At 40.1% G+C, this 24757-nt stretch overlaps 2 protein-coding genes across 21 annotated transcripts in view; both read left to right on the plus strand.

The window, feature by feature from the left end:
- Positions 1-16538, plus strand: part of DDX52 (DExD-box helicase 52) — a 30745-nt gene extending 14207 nt beyond the window's left edge. For all 5 annotated transcript variants that reach the window (XM_008011124.3, XM_073004873.1, XM_008011125.3 and 2 more), the window contains 10 exons: positions 1231-1342; positions 3035-3107; positions 3928-4131; positions 5532-5622; positions 8457-8579; positions 8700-8850; positions 9030-9105; positions 10148-10219; positions 11607-11699; positions 15304-16538. In XM_008011124.3, coding sequence (XP_008009315.1) covers positions 1231-1342; positions 3035-3107; positions 3928-4131; positions 5532-5622; positions 8457-8579; positions 8700-8850; positions 9030-9105; positions 10148-10219; positions 11607-11699; positions 15304-15361 — 1053 coding nt within the window. In that variant the 3' untranslated portion in view covers positions 15362-16538. The remainder of the gene's footprint in view (positions 1-1230; positions 1343-3034; positions 3108-3927; positions 4132-5531; positions 5623-8456; positions 8580-8699; positions 8851-9029; positions 9106-10147; positions 10220-11606; positions 11700-15303) is intronic.
- Positions 16539-20165: 3627 nt separating this feature from the next.
- Positions 20166-24757, plus strand: part of SYNRG (synergin gamma) — a 96738-nt gene continuing 92146 nt past the window's right edge. For 5 of the 16 annotated variants that reach the window (XM_008011143.3, XM_008011145.3, XM_008011148.3 and 2 more), the window contains exon 1: positions 20172-20321. In XM_008011143.3, coding sequence (XP_008009334.1) covers positions 20245-20321 — 77 coding nt within the window. In that variant the 5' untranslated portion in view covers positions 20172-20244. Of the gene's footprint in view, positions 20322-24757 lie in introns of all 16 variants that reach the window. The other 11 variants (XM_008011131.3, XM_008011133.3, XM_008011135.3 and 8 more) reach the window with 5 other exon arrangements.

A 24757-nucleotide genomic window follows, 5' to 3' on the forward strand; every position in this document is an offset into this window, starting at 1 on the left:
TTGGTCCTACAGGCACATGCCACTGCGCGTGGTTAATTTTTTTCTTTTTGTAGAAACAAGGTCTCCCGATGTTACCCAGGCTGCTCTTGAACTCCTGGGTTCAAGTGATCCTCCCACCTTGGCCTACCAAATTACAGGGCTTACAGGCGTGAGTCATTATGCCTGACTCATCTCAGTTTTGTTTTTTGAGAAAGGAAAAGTATACAGTAATCTGTTCCACCCTCCCAATGTGCGTAATATAAAACACATACCAAGTATGAGATAGTCTTGTAATAGTACTGTGTGTGTATGTGTATATATATGTGTGTGTGTATATGTGTGTGTGTGTGTGTATATATACATATATATATATATTTTTTTTTTGAGACAGTCATACTCTGTGGACCAGGCTAGAGTGTAGTGGTGCCATCTCAGCTCACTGCAACCTCTGCCTCCCAGGTTCAAGTGATTTTCCTGCCTCAGCCTCCCAAGTAGCTGGGATTACAGGCGTGCACCATCACGCCTGGCTAATTGTTTTTGTGTTTTTAGTAGAGATGGGGTTTTGCCACGTTGGCCAGGCTGGTCTTGAACTCCTGGCCTCAACTGATCTGCCCACCTTGGCCTCCCAAAGTGCTGGGATTACAGGTGTGAGCCCCCACACCCAGCCAATAGTACTGTATTCTGAAAACAATACGTAATAGATTAGTTGTTTTGTTTTGTTTTGTTTTTTGAGACGGAGTCTCGCTCTGTTGCCCAGGCTGGAGTGCAGTGGTGCAATCTCGGCTCATTGCAAGCTCTGCCTCCTGAGTTCACTCTATTCTCCTGCCTCAGCCTCCCGAGTAGCTGGGACTACAGGCACCCGCCACCACACCCGGCTAATTTTTTTGTCTTTTTTTAGTAGAGACGGGGTTTCACCGTGTTAGCCAGGATGGTCTCGATCTCCTGACCTCGTGATCCGCCCGCCTCGGCCTCCCAAAGTGCTGGGATTACAGGCGTGAGCCACCGTGCCTGGCCGATTAGTTTTATCTCTGGGAACTAGTCTATTCCACCTGAAGAAATTATTGAATCTTTTTAGGCATTGAAGTTTCAAAATGCTGAGATTTCAGGTTCATCTACAGATAGTTATGAGTTTAATTTCAGATATTCATGTGTTGGTAATAGATTTATTTTATTAATCGTGTAAAAGAGAGTATACATCTTGTCCAAGTATGTTAGCAGCTAATGTTTTTATCTTTTTTTTTTTTTTTTTAGATTCACAGAGAGTTAATAAAAATTTCTGAGGGAACAGGATTCAGGATACATATGATCCACAAAGCAGCAGTGGCAGCCAAGAAATTTGGACCTAAATCATCTAAAAAGTTTGGTAAGGAATTCATACATGGGATGTAGAACATGTAAGGAATCTGGAAATTATAAATATCCTAATTGCTATGTAAGTATTGTTAAAGTATAGTCATGTATGTATAAAATTTGAATTTTAGAAGAACTAAAGAGATTCCCTTCTCACTACTGAGAAGTTATACATAACATATATACCAGTAGTTCTCAACTAGAGACAATCTTGCTCCCCACCTTTTACCACAGGGACATTTGGCAATAATCTGGAGACATTTTTAGTTGTCACAACTGGGGAGAAGTGCTACTAGCCTGTAGTTACTGGTCTATAGCCAAGGATGCTATTAAACATTCTGCAATGCACAAGACAGTCCCCTGCAACGAAGAGTTAGCTGGCCCAAAATGGTAACAGTGCTGAGGCTGAAAAATTCTGATTTATACCATTGATTTTTAATCTGCCATGGAAGTACTCTGGCAGACAAGAATGGCACACATAGCTGGGTGCAGTGGCTCACACGTGTAATCCCAGCTACAGGTATGGAGAAAGCTGAGGTGGGAGGATTGCTTGAGGCCAGGAATTTGGGACCAGCCTTGGCAACATAGCGAGACTCAATCTCTAAAATAAATAATAAAAAAAAAAAGCCAGGCATGGTGGTGCACGCCTGTAGTCCTGGCTACTTGGAAGTCTGAGGTGGGAAGATCACTTGAGCCCAGGAGGTCAAGGCTGCCATGAACTGTGATTGCACCGCTGTACTCCAGCCTGAGCAACAGAGTGAGACTCCATCTTTAAAAAAACAGAAGGAATGGCTTACATCCCCACCCTTATATCAGCCAGAGAATCTGCTTTCATCTACTTTTCTTTCTTTTTGTTTTTTGACATTGTCCACTTGGAGATAAGCTTTCATCTGTTGTTGTTGTTTGTATTTTTTTTTAAATCTTGGGCCTCTGCATAAAATTCCATGTTAAAAAAATGATTTTCCTGGGGGGAAAAAAGGTTTGAAAATTAAATTGTTCCTGCCTCTTAGAAATGGAGAAGAGGCTGGGTGTTGTGGCTCATGCCTGTAATCCCGGCATTTTGGGAGACTGAGGCAGGGAGATTGCTTGAGCCCTGGAATTCGAGACCAGCCTGGACAACATAGGGAGACCTTGTTTCTACAAAAATAAAAGTAAAAAAAAAATTTACCATCTCTACTAAAAATACAAAAAATTAGCTGGGCGTGGTGGCGGGTGCCTGTGGTCCCAGCTACTTAGGAGGCTGAGGCAGGAGAATGGCATGAACCCAGGAGACAGAGCTTGCAGTGAGCCGAGATCACGCCACTGCACTCCAGCCTGGGTGACAGAACTAGACTCCATCTCAAAAAATAATAATAAATAACAATTAGCCAGGTGCAGTGGCATGTGCCTGTAGTACCAGCTACTCAGAATGCTGATGCCAGAGGATCTCTTGAGCCCAGGAGTTTGAGGTTGCATGCAGTGAGCTATGATCACACCATTGTACTCCATCCAGCCTGGGTGACAGAGCAAGACCCTGTCTCAAAAAAAGAAAAAGAGAAAGCTGCTCAGATATAATAAAAGGAAAGTAGGGATATAATAGTTTTGTGTTGTTGGCTATGACTACTTCCCACTTCAGGTTATTAACTGAAGTTGAGGAGGCTTAAGTCCCAGTTCAAGAGAGATAAATCCTGTTTTTTGCAATTTCTACCATTTGTTTTTCCTATAGATATTCTTGTGACTACTCCAAATCGACTAATCTATTTATTAAAGCAAGATCCCCCAGGAATCGACCTAACAAGGTATAGATGTTATTTTCATGTCTTTCATATGTATTTTTCATTCAGTTGATTACATTTTGTCCTCCATTGCTTGTATTTTTTCCCTTTGGAGCTTGCTGTTTGCTACCTTCCGTCAGTGTTGGCACTGAGAATAATGTTTTTTTAAAAAAAAAACTCATATAAAAGAAAACTATCTGGTCTGGAAGAAAGTTACACATTTTGATAAGCATTTAGTACAGAATTCCCCTAGACCTTTTTGTATCTTTCAGCAATGGTGATGGAGTTAGTGAAGTTTATGAAAAACTCTGTTGTTAATGGAACCTTGTATCTTTGAGGCTATTGGAATAGGTACATTGAGCTATGTTTATCTAGGTTTTACCTTTTTCCTGCTGTGTTAGTCCGTTTTCATGCTGGTCTAAACAGCTACTTGAGACTGGGTAATTTATAAAGAACGGAAGGTTTAATTGACCCACAAGTCAGGGCATGACTGGGGAGGCCTTAGGAAACTTATAATCATGGCAGAAGAGGAAGCAAGGCACTTCTTACATGGTGGCAGATGGGGTTGGTGGAGAGAGAGAGTGCCCCCATGATCCAATCATCTCCCACCAGGTCCCTCCCTCAACACATGGGGATTACAATTCGAGATGAGATATGGGTGGGGATACACAGTCAAACCATATCACCTGCTTATTTTTCTTTTTTTTTTTTTCTGGTATGATAAAGTGGATCTGAGAAGCAGCATCATAGTTTGACTTTCTCATGTGTCCACTGCCCCCATGGTTTAGTGAAGTGTCTTGGATCTTTCAGTTCAATATCCACAAGTTGTTTTGTTATTTCTTAGTGTTGAGTGGCTTGTAGTAGACGAATCAGATAAACTGTTTGAAGATGGCAAAACTGGGTTCAGAGACCAGCTGGCTTCCATTTTCCTGGCCTGCACATCCCACAAGGTCCGAAGAGCTATGTTCAGTGCAACTTTTGCATATGATGTTGAACAGTGGTGCAAACTCAACCTGGACAATGTCATCAGTGTGTCCATTGGAGCAAGGTATTTAATTGTTTTTCAACATTATCCCATTGATTTTCTTTTTTTTAAATACAAGTCTTTTTTCTAAGACGGAAGGAAACAGGTTTCTTGGCCTGAGACTAGCAAGGGAGAGAGTTTTACTGATTGAAATGTGTTCTTTGAAGCCAAGATTGTTCAAGGATGTTCTGTTTTAGAATAATCTAAAAGAAGGTTTTTATATCATGTTAACATTCCTATCATGCTTTTAGGTGTTTTTTCCCATCCACAGAGTATAACATGAGCTCTGTGGCCACCCAGAAGATTTAGTTTCTTTGATGACTTAAATAAGTGGACTACAGAGGAAGAATCTGATGTTACTGAGCCACTTGATTTATATTTCCGTTTAAAAAATATTTTGGGGAGCATTTTATGGTAAATAAATGCTCAGTGATAGAAAAAAGTTTAAAGAAATTATGATATTGCTACCCGATTGATTATTATGTAACCCCTGAAATGATGTAGGAAGACTGTAGCTATATGAAAAAGTGCTTGTAATACCATATTAAGTGAAAAAGTAGCCAATGGAACTGTAAAAAATACCCTATTTTAAACCTAAAATTCCTGTGTATAAGAAGAAAGCAAGGTTGGGTATGGTGCCTCACACCTGTAATCCCAGTACTTTGGGAAGCAGAGGCAGGTGGATCACCTGAGGTCAGGAGTTCAAGACCAGCCTGACCAAAATGATGAAACCCTGTCTCTTCCCAAAATACAAAAATTGGCATGTGTCTATAGTCCCAGCTACTTGGGAGGCTGAGGCAGGAGAATTGCTTGAACTTGGGAGATGGAGGTTGCAGTGGGCCAAGATCGCCCCACTGCACTCCAGCCTGAGTGACAAAGTGAGACTCCATCTTAAAAAAAGGGAAAGCAGAATGAGTTCACATAAACATAATTTAAAGGCTGACAGTAGAATGGGAAAAATATTTATGATACAACATAGTACATTGTAACATCTTACAGAGTATTAATGAAGTCTTAATATATCTCACCCCCAACTGTTGGTCTATAAATAAATCTTTGCTAATCATTATGAAAAATGTTTAACCGTGTATAATAACAACCTTAAAAATGTTTTTATTATTTTGCTCAATAATTTTACAGTTAGAAATTTTTTATAATTAAATAATCAAATACATGAAAATTTATGACTGAAATGTAAGTTTTAATGGTTGGCATTTCAAGATAGTTTTAAAATTAGAAGAAAGCATTTAAATATAACAATTTTGTCTTCAAGTTAAAGTATAAAAAATTAAGTACTTATTAATATTGACAGTGGAAAAATTAATTTTGTTGGAGTTGTGTGTACATTTTTTCATTTATTTAGAGTTCAGGGGGAAAAAGCAAAAATTGACTCTTACAAACTACAAGGTATATTTTCTTCTCAGGAATTCTGCAGTAGAAACTGTAGAACAAGAGCTTCTCTTTGTTGGATCTGAGACTGGAAAACTTCTGGCCATGAGAGAACTTGTTAAAAAGGTATATTTGGATTACCTTCTTGAATTTTGGTAGTTTGCCAAGTCTTGTATTTCTGGTGGGAGGCTATTACACTGGTAGCATTGTGTCATCATCATCTTGCCTCATATTCAGTAATCCACTGGTAAATTGATAAGAAAGTACATTGTGCCAACTATATGATCATCCTGCATCGTATTTAGTAATCTAGCAGTAAACTGTTAAGAAGCATATTGTCCCAACTCTTATCCCAACGGACAGAAGCTTGCCTCTCAGAATATGATAAGTTGTCTTTCGCAGCTCAGATTAGGCTAGGAAACGATCTACCTGATGCCCTGAGAATCTCATTTTTCCACATTTGTCTGCTCCATGCCTCTGCTGGTTTCTTATAGAAGAATTGGGGTGTTGTAGGACACTGAGTGGGGTTTTCTGTTTTTATCCTATCAGTACTGAGTAGAAGGCATAGTTGAAAGTTAAGTACTGAAGTGTCAGCACTGGACAATACAAGAAATCTCCTAAGTTCTGCCCCTGGAATTTAGTCTTATTTAGAGGGATAAAATAAATACACTTCTGTAAGATAGTCTCTGATAAACTGTCATAAAGGGCTAAAGAGTACTTTTTTAAGCATCCATATCATCATAATGGGGTCATGAGGGTGAGCTGAATTGGTTGAGCCTTATAGAAGAAATGCTACTAAACTGATTCTTGAAGGATTTTCAAGACAAAAGGTGGAGGGGAAGAGCAAGGATGGCTGGGGGAGCAGCTTGAGTAAAGCCTTAAGCGAAAGATGGACGCAAACACCATGTGTTTGAAGACTAATGAAGCAGTTACCAGTCTAAGGCAAACAGTTTATGGTATGGAATTAAAGAAAACCAGGTTGGACAGGAAAGTTGGGGACAGGATATTTTTGAAGAATGTGACTACATAATTTGTTTTTGTTTTTGTTTTTGAGACGGAGTTTCGTTCTTTCACCCAGGTTGGAGTGCAGTGGTGTCATGGTGTCATCTTGGCTTATTGCAAGCTCCGCCTCCTGGGTTCATACCATTCTCCTTAAGTCTCCCAAGTGCTTGGGACTACAGGCACCCGCCACCACGCCCAGCTAATTGTGACTACATAATTTTTAAGGACAATTAGTTAAACAGTAATATGTAAGGTGAATTATAATGGGAAAGATGGAAAGTAAGGAAACCAATCAGGCTTTTAAACTGGGCTAGGCAGAGATGAGGAAGAAATAAGGGTAGCAGCCGTAGTGGTGGGACATTACGTATAGTTGGAGGATGAAAGGGAAAAGTTTGCAAGTATCTGGTGACTATAGAAATGGTTTGCTTTAGTGGTTAAAAGCATGGACTCTGGAGCCAGGCTATTTGGGTAGAAGTTCTAGCTCCACCGCTGCAGCTTTGCACAACTTAACCTCTCTTCCACATTTTCCTTGTCTGTAAAATGGAATAATAATATCTACCTCATAGAGCTGTTTTACTATTAATTTGTTAGTACAAGCGTAGCACTTATTATATAATAGTGCTTGGCACATAGTAAATGCTAAATATATTTTATTAATATTCTTAAGAGAATCATTTGGTACTGGGAAATTTAAGGTTTTCCAGGATATTCACTTGGAGATTATACACCAGAGATTTTTAGCCATGTATGACCTTTGGGAGGTCCGCAGACCCTCTAAAATTATATGTAAGATTTTTGTGCGAATGAGTGGTTACTTATTGGAAAGTTTCTTAGCTTTCATAAGATTCCAAAAGAGGTGTTTAAACCATCATAAAAAGGCTAAGAAACTCGGCCAGGCGCGGTGGCTCACGCCTGTAATTCCAGCACTTTGGGAGGCTGAAGTGGGTGGATCATCAGGTCAGGAGTTTGAGACCAGCCTGACCAACATGGTGAAACCCCATCTCTACTAAAAATACAAAAAAATTAGCCAGGCGTGGTAGCGCACACCTGTGATCCCAGCTCCTCAGGAGGCCGAGACAGGAGAATCACTTGAACCTGGGAGGCAGAGGTTGCAGTGAGCTGAGATTGCACCACTATATTCCAGCCTGGGCAACAGAGTGAGAGTCCATCTCAAAAAAAAAAAGGAAAAAAAAAGGCCAAAAAACTCTAATTAATGAACAGTTAAAAAGATAGAAAGCTGGTTTGAGAGAGAGTAAGGGTTTGATAGTGTAAATGTAAAAATAATTTGCTTAGATACACAGACATCAGATGTAGTTAAAAAAAATTTTGTGTAGAGCTAGTCGTAGAGATTCAGCTCAGTAAAATAAAGATTATATTGAAAGAACAGAACCAAGAACTAAGCTTGGGGAGAGCACCAGAATTAGGATAATAATGAGTTAATGAGGGATAAAATACCACCTGTGGGGTACAGTGTACACCACTGGCGTGGTGGGTATGCTAAAAGCCCAGATTTCACCAGTATGCAATATATCTGTGTAACACAACTGCATTTGTACCCCTAAATCCATAAGAATAAAAAATTAATTTCACTCCAAAAAACCAAATGAATTAAAAGATAGTTATTTCATTTTAAGCAGAATAAAAAAAGGTTTTGAGGCACAGAAGTCAAGAGATGATTATTTCAAAGTTTAGGCATCTGTTATTGTAGAGGGGTGTAGGGGGATTGATTAGACAAGATTATTGGAATTAGCAAGATGGAGAATATAGTTCAAGTTGAGTGGAAATAACCAATTGGAGAGAATGGTGAGGAAGATGGAGGCAGAGTTAGACCAGTAACCCAAGAAATTTGGCCAAGAAAGTACATTAAATTGAATTGGGTTCTTAGAAGCTACAGTCGTATTATGAAATACTGACCGATCTTGATTGAGTTATGTGTGCCAATTTTTGCTTGCTTTTAGGGTTTCAATCCACCTGTTCTTGTTTTTGTTCAGTCCATTGAAAGGGCTAAAGAACTTTTTCATGAGCTCATATATGAAGGTATTAATGTGGATGTTATTCATGCAGAGAGAACACAACAACAGGTAAAGTCAAATGTATACTTTGAAACTCAGAAGAACTACTTGATTTTAAATTATTGACTTTAAATTTATGAAGAACCTGTTTTCATTCTAAAGTAATTTAATATATATTCTGTTAACCAGAGAGATAACACAGTCCACAGTTTCAGAGCAGGAAGAATCTGGGTTCTGATTTGTACGGCCTTGCTAGCAAGAGGGATTGATTTTAAAGGTGTGAACTTGGTGATCAACTATGACTTTCCAACCAGCTCAGTGGAATATATCCACAGAATAGGTGAGTTGTCTTTTTTTCCTTCCCCTCTGTTACCCACTGATCTGTCTTAGCACCCCTGCTATTCCTGGCACACACATGCTCATTTCTTAGTGCTATGAAAATCCAGTGACTTTTGTTAACGAATTTTGAGAGCCTCTGTCCACCCAAAATGTGTTTTTTAATGGTCTAATTTTTCTTAGGTCGAACTGGAAGAGCAGGGAACAAGGGAAAAGCAATTACATTTTTCACTGAAGATGATAAACCATTATTAAGAAGGTAAATTAGAAAAAATAACCTAATGTTATTGGCAAAATTGCTTCATTATTCTTATATGTATATTCAATTAAGAGATAATTACAGAATGGCTACGTCCCAAATTCTACTGATAATGGTGTTAGTTAACCATATTTTAGCCATGGGAAAGGAAAAATGATCAAAGGGCCTTGTTTTTGCCCTTCCATTATTAGAATTTGGAAATGCATATTCAAAGTGGAATAATGTTCATTGTAAGTTTCAGATTCACAGGACTCTTTCAGTGGTTGACGTTAGATTTTAATGTAGAAGATGAGTTTCCTGCATTTTGACTGTCTACAGTAATCTTTGGTTGATGGTGATTGATAACACTTCACATTTCTAGGTAATGAAATCTAGTTTTGGCCAAAGGGGGTTTGTACTTAGATCTATTTATTGGTTTTGGTAAATATTTTGATTGTGCTTTCTGAGCTTTGGCTCTGCCACCTGTCACCCTTTGTATCGCTTTGAGCAGATTCAAGTGTACGTGTGTAGAGGGGTATATTCCAGCAACCTAGATCCACCATAGGCCTCAGCAACTGCAAGCATGTGAATCTCATGACCCAAATAATTAGTGTAACTGTGCACCTCAGTTTTCCATCTGTGAAATGAGGATAGTGACAGTATTTACAACACAGGCTTGTTGTGAAGCGTGAAGAAGTTACTATACACAAAAAACTTGGCAACAGTGCCAGCCCCATAGTAGGCACTTCCACTTAATGAATGTAAGCTTGACTCTGGCTTCAGTCAGTGCTTCCTCCAAGATTGATTGAGTTTACCAGCTTTATAGGATTTGATAAATGTTGAAATAAGTGTTATCTCTAGTTATTCATCAGTGCATTAATTTCAGCCCAGTGGATAGTTCTCTCTGTAATCCAATGTGCTTACATCAGGTAATAATTGATAACATATCAGAACACTTTGTGGATTACTTTGTGTAGTTTTAGTTCCCTCTAACGTTGTGCAGAGGGTTTACATTCATAAACATCAGTTTAGCAAGATACAAGTTTATGGGTTTCTCTTTCAGCGTTGCCAATGTTATACAGCAGGCCGGGTGTCCTGTACCAGAATACATAAAAGGTTTTCAGAAACTACTAAGGTACAATCTTGAATTTACCTGGATCTTAGACTCTCTGTCTCTTTGTAGATACACTCTTTTTTTTTTTTTTTTTCTTGCTCTGTTGCCCAGGCTGGAATGCAGTGGCATGATCACAGCTCACTGTAGCCTTGATCTCCTGGGCTCAAGTGATCCTCCTGCCTCAGTCCCCTGAGTAGCTGGGACTACAGGCATGCGTCACCATGCCTGGCTATAATATTTTTTAGATTTATGGGTAGTAGAAATGGGGTCTTGCTATGTTAACCAGGCTAATCTTGAACTCCTGGTCTTAAGTGATCCTATCATATCTTTGCATTCCAAAGTGCTAGGATTACAGGCATGAATCACTGTGCCCAGCCCAAAACTGCTTGTGAATATTATATATTATTTCCTTGCCAGTTTTTTATCCTTTATTTTTTATTTTTTTAAATTTTTTTTCCTTGAGATGAAGTCTCAGCTCATTGCAACCTCTGCCTTCCAGATTTAAGCAGTTCTGCCTCAGCCTCTCAAGTGGCTAGATTTACAGGTGTGTGCCACTACGCCCAGCTAATCTTTGTATTTTTAGTAGAGACGGGGTTTCATCATGTTGGCCAGGCTGGTCTCAAACTCCTGACCTCAAGTGATCTGCCTGCCTCGGCCTTCTAAAGTGCTGGGATTATAGGCATGAGCTACTGTACCCAGCCTTATCCTTGAAATTTTAAGTATTCAAATTCTTTTAAAAATATTCAGTGTAAGCAAAATATGCTAAGAATTATTTTGGTTCATAAAACCAGTAAAAAACTTAATTGATCAAAATCAAACTCTGATGCTTGTTAACATAGGATATAAGGTTGGCACAGGACATATTTTTATCACAGTCAGTAGCTTTTTAAGAGGTGGATTGAATTTATCATCCCTTTGAGTTAGCTCTCTAAATACTATTAGGTGACCTCATTTATTAAAGTAATAGCCCCACGTTAAACCAGTAAATGGTTTTAAAAAATGAATTTTGTGGCCGGATGCAGTAGCCCACGCCTGTAATCCCAGCATTTTGGGAGGCCGAGGTGGGCGGATCACCTGAGGTCGGGAGTTTGAGACCAGCCTGACCAACATGGAGAAACCCCATCTCTACTTAAAATACAAAAAAAATTTAGTTGGGCATGGTGGTGCATGCTTGTAATCCCAGCTACTCGCGAGGCTGAGGCAGGAGAATCGCCTGAACCCAGGAGGCAGAGGTTGCAGTGAGCCGAGATTCCACCATTGCACTCCAGCCTGGGCAACAAGAGCAAAACTCCGTCTCAAAGAAAAAAAAAATGAATTTTGTGATCAAGGATCAAAACTAATTCTAGCTTCAACTCTTCTAATTGAAGTTGGACTTACTTTGTTTCCTCTTTTACTTTGTAACTTTCAGCAAACAAAAGAAAAAGATGATTAAGAAACCATTGGAAAGGGAGAGCATTAGTACAACTCCAAAATGTTTCTTAGAAAAAGCTAAGGATAAACGGTAAGTATGTGGTAAGAAAAATGGCTGTTTGACACCATCATAAAGTTATAGTAGGCATTATTTTTCCTTAGGGTAAATTTTTAGAAGTAAAATTAATACTACAGTCTATTATAAAATGTGATAAAAATAATATATTTTAGGTTGCCTATAATTGGGGAATTTGTTTGTTTGTTTGTTGGTTGGTTTTTTTGGGATGGCGTCTCGCACTGTTGCCCAGGCTGGAGTGCAGTAGCGTGATCTCGGCTCACTGCAACCTCTGCCTCCCGGGTTCAAGCTATTCTATTGCCTCATCCTCCCAAATAGCTGGGATTACAGGCTCCCGCCGACCACACCCAGCTAATTTTTTTGTATTTTTATTACACAGGGAGTTTCACCATGTTGGTCAGGCTGACCTCAGGTGATCCACCCGCCTTAGCCTTCCAGAGTGCTGGGATTACAGGCGTGAGCCACCGTGCCCGGCGAGGAATTTATTTTAATATTGGAATTTTTCTGTGTCAATATGTTGATGATCTGCTTTTTTCTATCTTGGAAAATATTATTTCAATTCCTTATAAATTAGAATTGTACTGCCCACCTTCTCTACGCAACCCACATTAAGACATGCTACTAAGGCCAGTAGTTAGGACCATTGACTTACATGAATCTAGTCTTCTTTGAAGCTCCTTCATATTCTGGGCAGGATTTCAATATGATCTCAGGCTTACGCAGATGCACATTGTAACAGCTGTAAAAAGTATTACTTAGGTAAATTTGTGCTAGCTTAGCTGAGTTTTATGAGGATATTAAAGCATAGTTTTTTAGCATACATATAGACTACCTTATTTTGCCCAGTAATACTAGGAAGCTTTATATTTTGAAAAGGATAGGTCAAGATATTCTGAACAGTTATACTCTTTCCACTATTTAAGGAAAATGGCACTCTTCACATTGTACCAGAACCAGGTTATTATATACTGTAGTAGAATTGTTCAAGTCTATAATTTGTTGGGTTTTTTTTCCCCTGAGAGTGCTATCAGTGGCCTAGGATATTACCATTGTGAAATATGCTAATACTTATATCCAGTTACCTCACATCTGTTCTATAGAAGTCATTAGGAAAAAACTGTTTCCATAACCAGTAGGCATTTACCAAGTTGTCCTGCAAGGTACTTGGTGGTGGTAGGATATACAAATGAATATAAAATGAGACTCCTTTCCTGAGCTGGGGAAAGAAGATTCGTGTACATGACAGAAAATTAGAGACTGGTTTTTAAATAAAATAGGAGTTTAGAGAAGAGAAAGATGATTGTGAATTGGTGTGGTTACAGAAGTTTCAACAAAGTAGAACTATCTTTAAGGATAGGTAAAATTTAGGCATGGAGAAGGGAACAAGATGAACAGAGGCATGAAAATTAGAATGTACTTTGTAATAAATGAAAAGAGTTCACATGTTGGTATTGACTATGAGGAATAAAGGTCAGTTCAAATATACAATGTATATAGTGTCCCAAAATTTTATCATACTTTTAAGTTTTAATAACTTGGGAAGGATAAGTGCTACAAACTGAAAAAAGTATATTTGAATGATCAATCCTTTTAATTCCATTTGTACTTAATTCAGTTTTGGGAATGCTTCACATTCACTTTTTTTTTTTTTTTTTTGAGATGGAGTCTTGCTCTGCTGCCCTGTCGCCCAGGCTGGAGTGCAGTGGCGCAGTCTCGGCTCACTGCAACCTCCACCTCCTAGGTTCAAGTGATTCTCGTGCCTCAGCCTCCTAGGTAGCTGGGATTACAGGCACCCGCCACCACACCCGGCTAATTTTTGTATTTTTACTAGAGACGGGGTTTCACCATGTTGGCCAGGCTAGTCTCGAACTCTCGGCCTCATGTGATCTTCCACCTCAGCCTCCCAAAGTGCTGGGATTACAAGTGTGAGCCACTGCACCTGGCCAACATTTTTAAATTTTAATTTTCTGTCGCAGCACTTTCTGGGTGACACGTAAACCAGTGGATTGGTAGCGAATCTTGTTATGCTTGGCCACTTTGGTCACCTAATCTGTCTTAATAGACTTGTTGGTGGGAGAGGAGTGGGTCACATCAGAACTGTTACGCATGCATTACTCTTTGGATGGTCTTAAAGCCAAGATAACAAATGCCGTCCTTTCAGGCACTGAGCAGCAACTGATGAAAGCTTTTACAAAGGTCAAAAATCAACTAGAACATAAGATGGTGACTATGTTGAATTTTAATAAGATACATCAGTATTTTAAATAATTATACTTTAAATGCTGATTTGTTTTTGTTTTGAGATGGAATCTCTGTCGCTAGGCTGGAGTGCGGTGGCGCGATCTCGGCTCACTGCAACCTCCGCCTCCCGGGCTTAAGTGGTTCTCCTGCCTCCGCCTCCTGAGTAGCTGGGATTACAGGCACGTACCACCATGCCCAGCTAATTTTTGTATTTTTAGTAAAGACAGGATTTCACCATGTTGGCCAGGATGGTCTTGATCTCCTGGCCTTGTGATCTGCCTGCCTCCGCCTCCCAAAGTGTTGGGGTTACAGGCGTGAGCCACTGCACCTGCCTTCCTCTGAGGTTATTAAAACTTAATTTGTACTAAGACTTTGAAGACACTTGATATAAATCTTGTCATATCAGCCCCCTGCTTCGGGTGCTTTGGTTGTGTCTCCATTTTCTTTGTGTGTAAAGGTCATACTACTTAACATAGTGTACAAGCAAGACCTGTCATGATCCCAGTCTGGCTTCCCTCTGCACTGTCGATGTTTCCTTCATGATCCCACCCATGCCGATAGGCTCAGCTCATACCTCTGTGCTCATAGCTCTTAAGGGCATATCTTCAGCCCCAACTTCCCCATTGAGCTACAGACCTGCATCCTTGTTGCTTAGTGGACCTCACTTCAGGCACCACGAACTTGGCCCCATGCAGTGAGTGGGGGAGGAACTGGATTTGGAGCCAGAAGAACTGGTTCTAATATCTACTTCCCTGTGTAGAATTGGGATTTGGGATTATATGAGTTAGTACACACCAAAGAACTTTGTATTACTGTAATAATAGTTTGCAAACATTGATTATTTTCTCAAAACTTTTTTCCTTTGTCTGTTACCACTTAGTTAATGATATTCGACCTTCACTAGGCTATAGGATCAGAATGATAGGATTCATGTCTAACATGGATTACCAGTAAGTGATGACTGGCAAGTTACTCAACCACTCTGTGCCTCATTTTCCTCATCTGTAAACGGAGGATAATACTAGAATACTCTTCATAAGCTGTTAGGAAAATTACCCGAGTTAATACACGTAAAGCACTTAATAACAGTTTCTAGCACTTAGTAAGCACTGAATCAATGTGAACTCATTACGTCAGGATCCGAATCTATCTGTCATAGCATATAGTAATGTAGTTTACTGTGATGGTTTTGCCTCACTTAGGTGATTGTGATTTTCTAAAGGGCAGAGACCATGTCTAATGCATCTTTGTGTTCCTGGTGCCCGTTATTTGATACACAGTAGGTTTCAGTAAATGTTTATTAAACTGGTGGTAGGCTTATAGAAAGTAAATATATCTAGAATTTTTTATTCCGTTTTCCCTACTTTGCTCTTTACAGGAAAAAGGTCACTGGTCAGAACAGCAAGAAGAAAGTAGCTCTTGAAGACAAAAGTTAAAAACAGACTTTAAAAATACCATCCCAGAAATGTAATGTTATGATCCCAACATGAATGGTATTTTCATGGAATACTTGAAGTCTTACAGTCACCTGTACCAAACATTTGAAATCAACTACAAGTACATGGGACTGGTGAAAAATGATCCTAAGCTATCAAGTCAATTTCAATTTGTAGGTGCCTTTTTTTTTTTTTTCTTTAGAGATGGGATCTTGCCATGTTGCCCAGGCTGTTCTTGAACTCCTGACCTCATGCAATCCTCCTGCCTCAGCCTCCCGAGTAGCTGAGATTACAGGCACAAGCCGCTGCACCCAGCTCTGTAGGTGACTTTTAAATGATTATACAATGGAAATAACATTCATTGACATTGGTTTGAATCCAGAGAGATACTTCTTATAGAAGAACAAATGTTTATGCTAAAAATAACACCAAAATGTGGTAAACTCTTAAGGACTTTTCCCTTTGAGTGTGAAGGAAGGTGTGATGAATGCTGTGGAGAGGCATCTGGAACAGAAATTCAAAATAAAGCCTTGACATTAAATACCCCTTCCACTGCTCACTTCGTGGATGGTAGCATGGGCTGTCTACCAAGAAGAAACCTGCTGCTCTCTTAATTTTAATATTTCCTCATTAGTTGATGGCCTTTTGTGTTGTGAACCACAACAAAGAGAGGCCTCTTTTGTGGCTGGTTATTCAAGTTCCCTGGGATTTTAAATTCTTTGGTCTATTAAGTATCCTTGTATTGGATACTTAATACCTTAGCCCTGTCATGATGTTGCACAAGATCATGATCGGCTTCTCTCTTCATTTTCCATCATTTAACCATATTCTTTCCTGTCTCTTTCCATTTAAGATTATTTTATTTGAATACTGATAAACATTTTATCCTGATAAGGAAGAATGTTCCTGTTACTTGATATACCTCTGTCTTCATTCTGTTACAGCTTATCTTTCCTTAGGTTGATGGCGCCTCATTTAGTAAGTAGATCTCTGCCTAAGCTAAAGGATTATGATCATATGGTGTTGGAGACTATTAACTATTAGATTTTTCTCAGATACGAGTTTTGTACAATGGAATGAAAAATTGACTTCATACATGTAAGACTGTTGCCTAAGAATGACTTGAATGTTATCAGTACTACTACAGAACTATAATATACATTACCTTTTCTCAGCAGCATTTGAATTCAACTTATTTATTTCCTCTATTCGCAGCTTTTTCTAGAGTCAGAACAGGTGGACTTTGTTTTGAATATTTTAGATGGGACAAAAATTGTTCATCTTCAGAATTTATTTAATGATAGACCTGGTACAGGGTGTAAAAATACTTAAAAGAATATGGTTTTTTTGTTTGTTCATGCAAACAGATCCTTTACCCAATATATATTCTGGAGGTAGGTGTACTGGTGCAACCCATTTGCCAGCTGTGTGACTTTGAATAAGTTCTTAATTTCTCAGAGTTTCAGTGTTCTCATCTATGAAATTGTGTCTCAAATTGTAAGTACCTAGCACTGTACCTGACACATAGTAAATTCACAATAAATATTCCTTTAACACACATAGATATTAGAAAAACAGGCTTGATAACACAGTTCCTACCCTTACAATATAATGTTAGAGAGAAAGTAAAGGAGCAGATAGAGTCACGCATCACTTAATGACAGAGAGATGTTCTGAGAAACGCATCGTTAGGTGATTTTGTCATTGTGTAAACATCATGTTATCTACTTCCACAAACCTAGATGGTATAGCCTACCGTACACCTAGGCTATGTGGTACAGTCTATTGCTCCTAGGCTACAGACCTGTGTAGCATGTTACTGTCTTGAATGCTATAGACTGTTGGAACATGTCGACTTTTATAAACACTGCCCACTTAATCTATACTAAATTTATTGAAAATATTTTTCTTGGCCAGGCGTGGTGGCTCACGCCTGTAATCCTAGCACTTTGGGAGGCCTAGGTGGGCAGATTGAGCTCAGGAGTTTGAGACCAGCCCAGGCAACATGGCAAAACCCCATCTCTACTAGAAAAATACCAAAAAAAGTTAGCCAGGTGCGGTAACATAATCCCAGCTACTTAGGAGTCTGAGGCAGGAGAATAGCTTGAACCTGTGAGGCAGAGGTTGCAGTAAGCCGAGATCGCGCTACTGCACTCCAGCCTGGGCAACAGGGCAAGACTCTTTCTTGAAAATATACACACATATTATATATATATTTTTTTCTTCAATAAATTAACCTTAGCATGCTGTAACTTTTTTACTTTGTAAGAGTTTTTTTTTTGTTTTTTGTTTTTTTTTTCTTGAGAAACAGTGTCTGTCGCCTAGTCTGGAGTTTAGTGGCACAATCATGGCTCACTGCAGCCTTGACCTCTTAGGCTCAAGTGATCCTCAAACCTCAGCCTCCTGTATAGCTGGTACTATAGGTGTGGGCCACCAACACTCAGGTAATTTTTAAATTTTTTTCGTAGAGACGAGGTTTCGCTTGTCCAGGTTGGGTTTTTTAGAAATTTTTTTTTTTTTTTTGAGGTGGAGTCTTCCTCTGTCGCCCAGGCTGGAGTGCGGTGGAATGATCTCGGCTCACTGCAACCTCTGACTCCTGGGTTCAAGTGATTCTCCTGCCTCAGCCTCCCGAGTAGCTGGGACTACAGGCATGCACCACCACACCCAGCTAATTTTTGTATTTTTAGTAGAGACGGGGTTTCACCATGTTTACCAGGCTGGTCTCAAACTCCTGACCTTGGGTGAGCCCCTGCCTCTGGCCTTTATAAACTTTTTGACTCTTGTAATAACACTTAGCCTAAAATGCAAACGTACAGCCGTAGAAAAATATTTTCTTTCTTTATACCCTTATTCTAGAAGCTTTTTTTCTATTAATTTTTTTTTTTGTTTTATTTTACTATTTACTTTTAAACTTTTTCGTTAAAAACCATGGCACAAACACACACATTATGCTAGGCCTACAAAAGGTCAGGATCCTCAATCTCACTGACTTCCACCCCCACTTCTCATCCCACCATTGTATCTGCTGTCTGTACCTGACCAAAACATCATCATGTAGCACATGACTAGTGTGACAAGTGCTGTTAGATGTAAGGCCATGATGCTAAAGCATCACAGGAGGGCATCTAACCCAGATTGGGGATGTCATGGAAGGCCGACATCCTGAGTTGAATCCTACAAATGTAAAAACCAATAGGTAAAGAAGAGGAACAAAAAGTATTCCAAGACAAACTGAGGTCACATCTATGATCCTTGTCTTTATCGTGTCTGTTTAAAGTATCTACAGTAACCTGCATCAACTTAGTCAATGTATTAATACTAAATTTAGCTCCTTCAAAGCAGTCTGAACTATGTGCTACATAAATTTCAGCTTCACCCAGGGAAGGGAAGGAGTGAAATTAGTGAATAGACAGTTACAGCAAAAGACAGAAACAAAAAACAAAAATTGAATAGCTGGTTCTAGTGAATGAGCAAGGACTTTGGAGTCAAACTGGCCTGGATTTGAATCCTGATCCTATTGCTTGTAGCTGTATGATCTGGACAAATGACCTTGTTTCTAACCTTGATTTTCTCATCTGTAAGATGCCAATTGTAACTCCTAAGGATACTGAGGATTTTTTAAAATGGGCTTACAGTTCCTGACCAGTGGTTTGTGCCTAATAAATAACTTATTACAAATTGTTACCCAGTAAAAACCCTGAGACAAGAGTGAAAAAATAAAGCTAATTAATCCATTACTTGCTAACAAGCAAACTACATGCTTGAGAAAAGTACTCAACTTTTATGTTTTACTTCCAGACAGTAGTTTGATTAAAACAAACAAAAAAAATCACAGTCCAGGCATGTGGCTCACAGCTCACACCCTGGCACTGGGAGGCCAAGGCGGGAGCATAGCTTGAACCCAGGAGTTTGAAACCAGCCTGGGCAACATAGATCCTATCTCTACAAAAAAAAATTGGCCCCGTGTGGTGGTGCATGCCTGTGGTCCCAGCTACTCAGGATGCTGAGGCGAGAAGATCGCTTGAGCCCAGGAGGTTGAGGCTGCTGTGAGCGGTGATCATGCCACTGCACTCCAGCCTGGACAACACAGCAAGACCCTGTCTCCAAAAAAAAAAAAAATTCAGTAAAAAAAATGCCGAAATAGCTTCAGAGTAATTATGAACTGCTTCCCAAAAACCACTGTTTTGCACTTACCTGCAAGAATAGGAAAAACAAAGGGACTGTAAGGTGGCAGAATGGCAGAACTAAACAAGAGTAGTACACCTTGGAGTTTTTTTTGAAATATGGGTTGAATTTTTGTGCTCTTGGTTGATTTAAAATAAAATTTAAATGCCTTCAGCATCTGTGATAGGTGCCAACATGAAGCTGCCGAGTTCCAGAGAAAGGGGGGACAGCTGATCACTAATCAGTGCTGCCAGACTATCAAAGGGCCCTTCAGGAGCTATCTGTTCTTTGTGTGTAAAGAGAGAACACCAGTGTACCCACCGTCTAGTTTAAAAATCAGGACTCAGCCTACTCTTTCCACTAACCGCGATCATGGTTTTCAAACGGAGGACCAACGGCGCTTTGCCACTGGGCCACCACCTGGGCCCTGCAGAGGGCCTACCAGACAATGAATCAGCTCCCTTGGAGAGGCGCCTGCGACCGCCCCACCACCCCGAGAGCCAAAATTGAACCTGGGGGACCTCTGCGGCGCCCTATCACGTGCCATGGGCGCGCCACGCCTCCCCGAGGGCAGGGGGAGTCACGTGGGCGCGCGGCCCCGCCCCATCGCCCTGTCCGCGGCGAGGTGGGGCCTGGTGTTTGCCCCGGAAGTGGATGTCTTCCTCTGACAGCTGCTGATAAGGTGGCGGCGGCGAAGGCAGCGGCAGGCCGGGAGCAAGATGGCGCTGCGGCCAGGAGCTGGGTCTGGCGGCGGCGGGGCCGCGGGAGCCGGCGCGGGGGCCGCCGGGGGAGGCAGGTAGGTGTGAAGGACCGGGCAGGAACCCCCTGGCCTCCGCGGGGGCGGCGAGGGGCGCTTAGCGGTTATGGCGGTTTTCTCCAGCTCCGATTCTTTTCCTTGGAACTGGGCTGCAGGAGGAGGGTCATCCCCCAGGGACCCAGGACGAAAGGGGCGTGTGGAGCCCGGGTGCCCGACGCTTGTGTTCCGGGCTCATTTGGGGACGCCGGCCGCCTGGGGTCGAGCGGGGAGCGGGCGCGCGCCCAGTGTGGGAGGGGAGAGAAGATGAGGGTCCTCTTGGGGTGGGGGGGGCGGGGTAAATCAGGAACCCCGACTCCGCTCCTAGTCCTGGCTGCCTTGAAGCGACCAGGGTCTTCCCTTTCCCTGGGCTTTCTAGACTTACCAGATATGTTGGAGGGAGGGCTCTAAAAATCTGTTCACAAAGCTGGGTGACTGTTTCCAAGGGGGTGTGTGTGTGCGGACGATTTGTCTGTTCCCCTTTTAGAGTGTCCTGTCCTCTTTGTATTTCCTTAACCCGCGACAAACGGCAGGAACATCTAAAGACCTCTGAATTAGTAATGGTCTTGAGATAGAGTTATTGTCTTGTACACTAACTCTTAAGACTTGTCTGTCTCCTTTTTAAAAAGGCATTTAGAAACAAAGAAAATGCACTGTTAAACAGCAGTTGCGCATTTATTAGAACAAAGCTTCCAGACTCTTAGCCCTTAAACACATCTGGCCTCTGCCACATTTCAGCCAAGAACGGGCTGTGGTTCTTCAACCCAGAACGGTAAGGGAGATGTACATTTGCAAGTTGACAGGTTCATTATTATTTAAGGAAATATTTTATTCCGGGAAGTTTTCACTCCACTTCTATAATGACCTAGTCTGATTTTGTTTTACTAACCAACACATACAGCACACACATTTGGAGGTATCCTAAGTTATCTTTGGAAATCGAAGTGTTAGGTTTTGTTGTTTTTTTTTGTTTTTCCATGCAGTGTTTCAATTTCGGAGTCGTGAACACTACAAAAGTGTGAGGACCTTAAAGTTATCACCTCTTGCGGGTGCTTGTGTGTATGTCAGGAAACGAGCAGTGGCTGTTCAATAAACCACCTGTGTGCAACCCCATTTTTCATTTCCTCTGCACATCTTAGACTTAAGATTTTTAAACTTTTTGCTTTCTCTTTTGTTCTCTTCGTTGTTTCATTAGAGGTTTTTTAAAAAAATAAATACTTGGTATAAGCCAGTTTCTGGCTGGAGAAGAAACACATGTAATAATGTCCCCTCTATTTGTTTTCTTTTCTTTTTTTTTTTTTTTTTCTTTCGTCTTGTTTGTTTGTTTTTTTTTCTTTCTTTCTTTATTTTTTTGAGAGGAAGTCTCGCTCTGTTACCCAGGCCAGAGTGCAGCGGCACGATCTCGACCCACTGCAACCTCTGCCTCCGGGTTCAGGTGATTCTCCTGCCTCAGCCTCTGGAGTAGGTGGGATTACCGATGCGCGCCACCACGCCCGGCTAATTTTTGTTGATTGATCGATTGAAACAGAGTCTCGTTCTATCACCCAGGCTGGAGTGCCGTGGCACGATCTCGGCTCAGTGCAACCTCCACCTCCCGGGTTCAAGCGATTCTCCTGCCTCAGCCTCTCAAGTAGCTGGGATTACAGGCATGCTCTACCACGCCCAACTAATTTCTGTGTTTTTAGTAGAGACGGGGTTTCACCATGTTGGCCAGGCTGGTCTCAAACTCCTGGCCTCAAGTGATCTGCCCACCTCGGCCTTCCAAAGTTCTGGAATTACAGGCGTTAGTCACCACGCCCGGCATCCTCTATTTATTTCCTATGTGTGATTACAGTTTCTAAAATATCCCTGTGTGGTATTAATTTGATTAAGTATATGATTAATCATGGCACCAAGTTCTGGGAAAATGTAAACTTAGAAGAATTGATATCTAGGCCCAAATTGTTATTTACTTAAAAAAAAGGTTTTTGGGTGGGGAGGACCTCAGGTTCAAGTGCATTATTCCCTTTAGTTTATAGTATTTGAGTATCATTGGTCCATGGACGCAAATTTTTAAAATGAATATGGGTTGAATTTTGATAGAATGATTTTAAAATTTCCCTCCTTTGTAAATGTAGTAACATCTGTATTCTAAAACTGTAAACGATATATGGAAGAGAAAGAAATGGTTGAAATGATCCTTACCTTGAAAAATGTATGGTACATTTTACATATATTGGCAACTTTCTGAGACTGAGAAGCTGTATCCTCAATAGAAAAAGAAATACTATGTTTTTTAAGAAAGTTATGGTAAAGGCTGAAGCTATTTTATTTTTAATTTTCTTTTTGCCACCCACCCTCCCTGAAATTATTTTATAAGGAAACTAACATTATGGCAACCTAAGTATATTAGAAGAAAAAGAACAGGCAACTTCTCTACACCTTTAATGGAGAAAATCCGTGAACTATAACTGACTGTATTGTTTGGATACTTCTCTCTATTCTGAGAGGCTAAGCAAAAGACAATAATGTTTTCCAAATTTAATATTAGCCTACTTTTGATTGGTGTCCTGAATGAGCTACTTTAGAATAAATGGTAGAGTTGTATAAATGGCAAAATTTGCCCAAGAGATGAGAAGTATAATTCTTTTTTTTTTTTTTTTTTTTTTTTTTTTAAAATCAAGTAAGGCAGAAAAAAAAAAAAAGTTGAAAGGTCTGGATTAGTCTGTAGTCATTGAATGCCTACATGGGTAACATACTGTTCTTGATGCTGTAATGAATTAAAAAGACATCAAAACATGGTCCCCATCCTTGGAGAATGTACAAAATAACTGTGGTACAAAGTAAAAGAGAACAAAAGAGGTCACGTTCTTCTAGAATGTTATCATTTATGAACTTGTCTATTTTTTCCTATCTTTTACAAGCTTTTAGAGGGCTTCCTCATCTTTTCTTCTTCCACTGCTTCTAGCACATTTTTGCACATAAAAAACATTCTGTAAATATTTGTGGATTCCAGCTACATCAAAGGCAAAGAAGTGATATTTCAGTTGGGTTACAATTAGAGGAAGAGGAAGTGGTCAAGAGATTGTCGTAGAGCTGGGAAGGCCTAGTGAACACTAAGGAAACAACGTACCTGCAGTGCCAGATGACTGTGGCTCTGAGTGGTGGTGAAGAGTTTTGTGAGATTATTTTATAAGGAAACTAACATTAGTTTCCTTATAAAACTGAAAAGTAGAGTTGTGCCCAAACTAGAGAGGGCCTTGAGTTTAAACTAAGGAAATTCAGTTTCAGGGAAATCATTCCATAGTTTTAACTCCAGGAGTGCATCTTGCTAAAGGACCGTTTAATTACTGAGTAATGGTTCATCATTTAGAAAGATGTCTGTCACTTGTGCTGCATCAGATGAATTAGAAACCAGAGTCTGGAGGAGGGGTGATCCATTAGGAAGTCTTTAGGAGTCTAGGCCTGAGAAGTGAAGGCTAGTGTCAAATCTAGGTTAGTAGCAAAGGTAACTGAAAAGGAGGGACGGATGAGATAGGTAAGTGACAGAGCTCTGCTTTCATACTGAGATATCAGTAATATATGAATTAGTGATTTCACCTTTGAAATTAAATTGTTGGTCATTTTGCTGCCCAGTTTTTTGCCAAGCTTTTACTGTCTTATTAATGCCTCAGCTGCTTATCTAACCAATCTTTAAGCATGTTGATATTAGTTGTCTAAACATTTCAGAGAAAAATACAAATTTTTCATAGGTCACTTAGCAGTTCGAGTTGCTAAATTCTTACTAAAGTCATGTTTGTCAGTAGTCTTACTTTTGTTTTTATTTTGTTTTCAAAGTAACCTTTATACATCTGTTTATGTATTTATGTCTGTGTGATTGTCTTAGCTGAGACTTTGTCAGACTTGATTCTACATCCTCATTTGACAGAGGGGAAACCAGACAGGGGGTGAAGGAGATTGCACAGAGCTTCACAGTTACTTTATGGCAAAGCTGGAAGAAAGAAAATATAACACGAGTTTCCAATTCTTCTGAGCCACTAGACCATATGACTAATTTAAATGTTTAAGGCTGATTTTTAAAAACCTTGACAGCTTGATTACTTAAATGTGTTCATTGCTCCTAAATTTATCAATTTTAGCATATGAGTAATGTCTTTAAAAACTGAATACAGGCATACCTCATTGCAGTTAGCAGATACAGTGTTTTTTTATAAATTGAAGGTTTGTGGCAACCCTGCATTGAGCAAGTTTATCCGCACAATTTTTCCACAACCTGTGTTCACTTCATGTCTCTGTCACATTTTGGTAATTCTCACAATATTTCAAACTCTTTCATTATTATTATTTGTTATGGTAATCTGTGATCAGTGTGTCTTTTATGTTACTGGTGTAATTGTTTTGGAGCACCACAAACCCAGCTCGTATAAGCCAGCAAACGTAATGGATAAATGTTTTGTGTA

The sequence above is a fragment of the Chlorocebus sabaeus genome, chromosome 16 (assembly GCF_047675955.1).
Source record: "Chlorocebus sabaeus isolate Y175 chromosome 16, mChlSab1.0.hap1, whole genome shotgun sequence".
Taxonomy (NCBI): domain Eukaryota; kingdom Metazoa; phylum Chordata; class Mammalia; order Primates; family Cercopithecidae; genus Chlorocebus; species Chlorocebus sabaeus.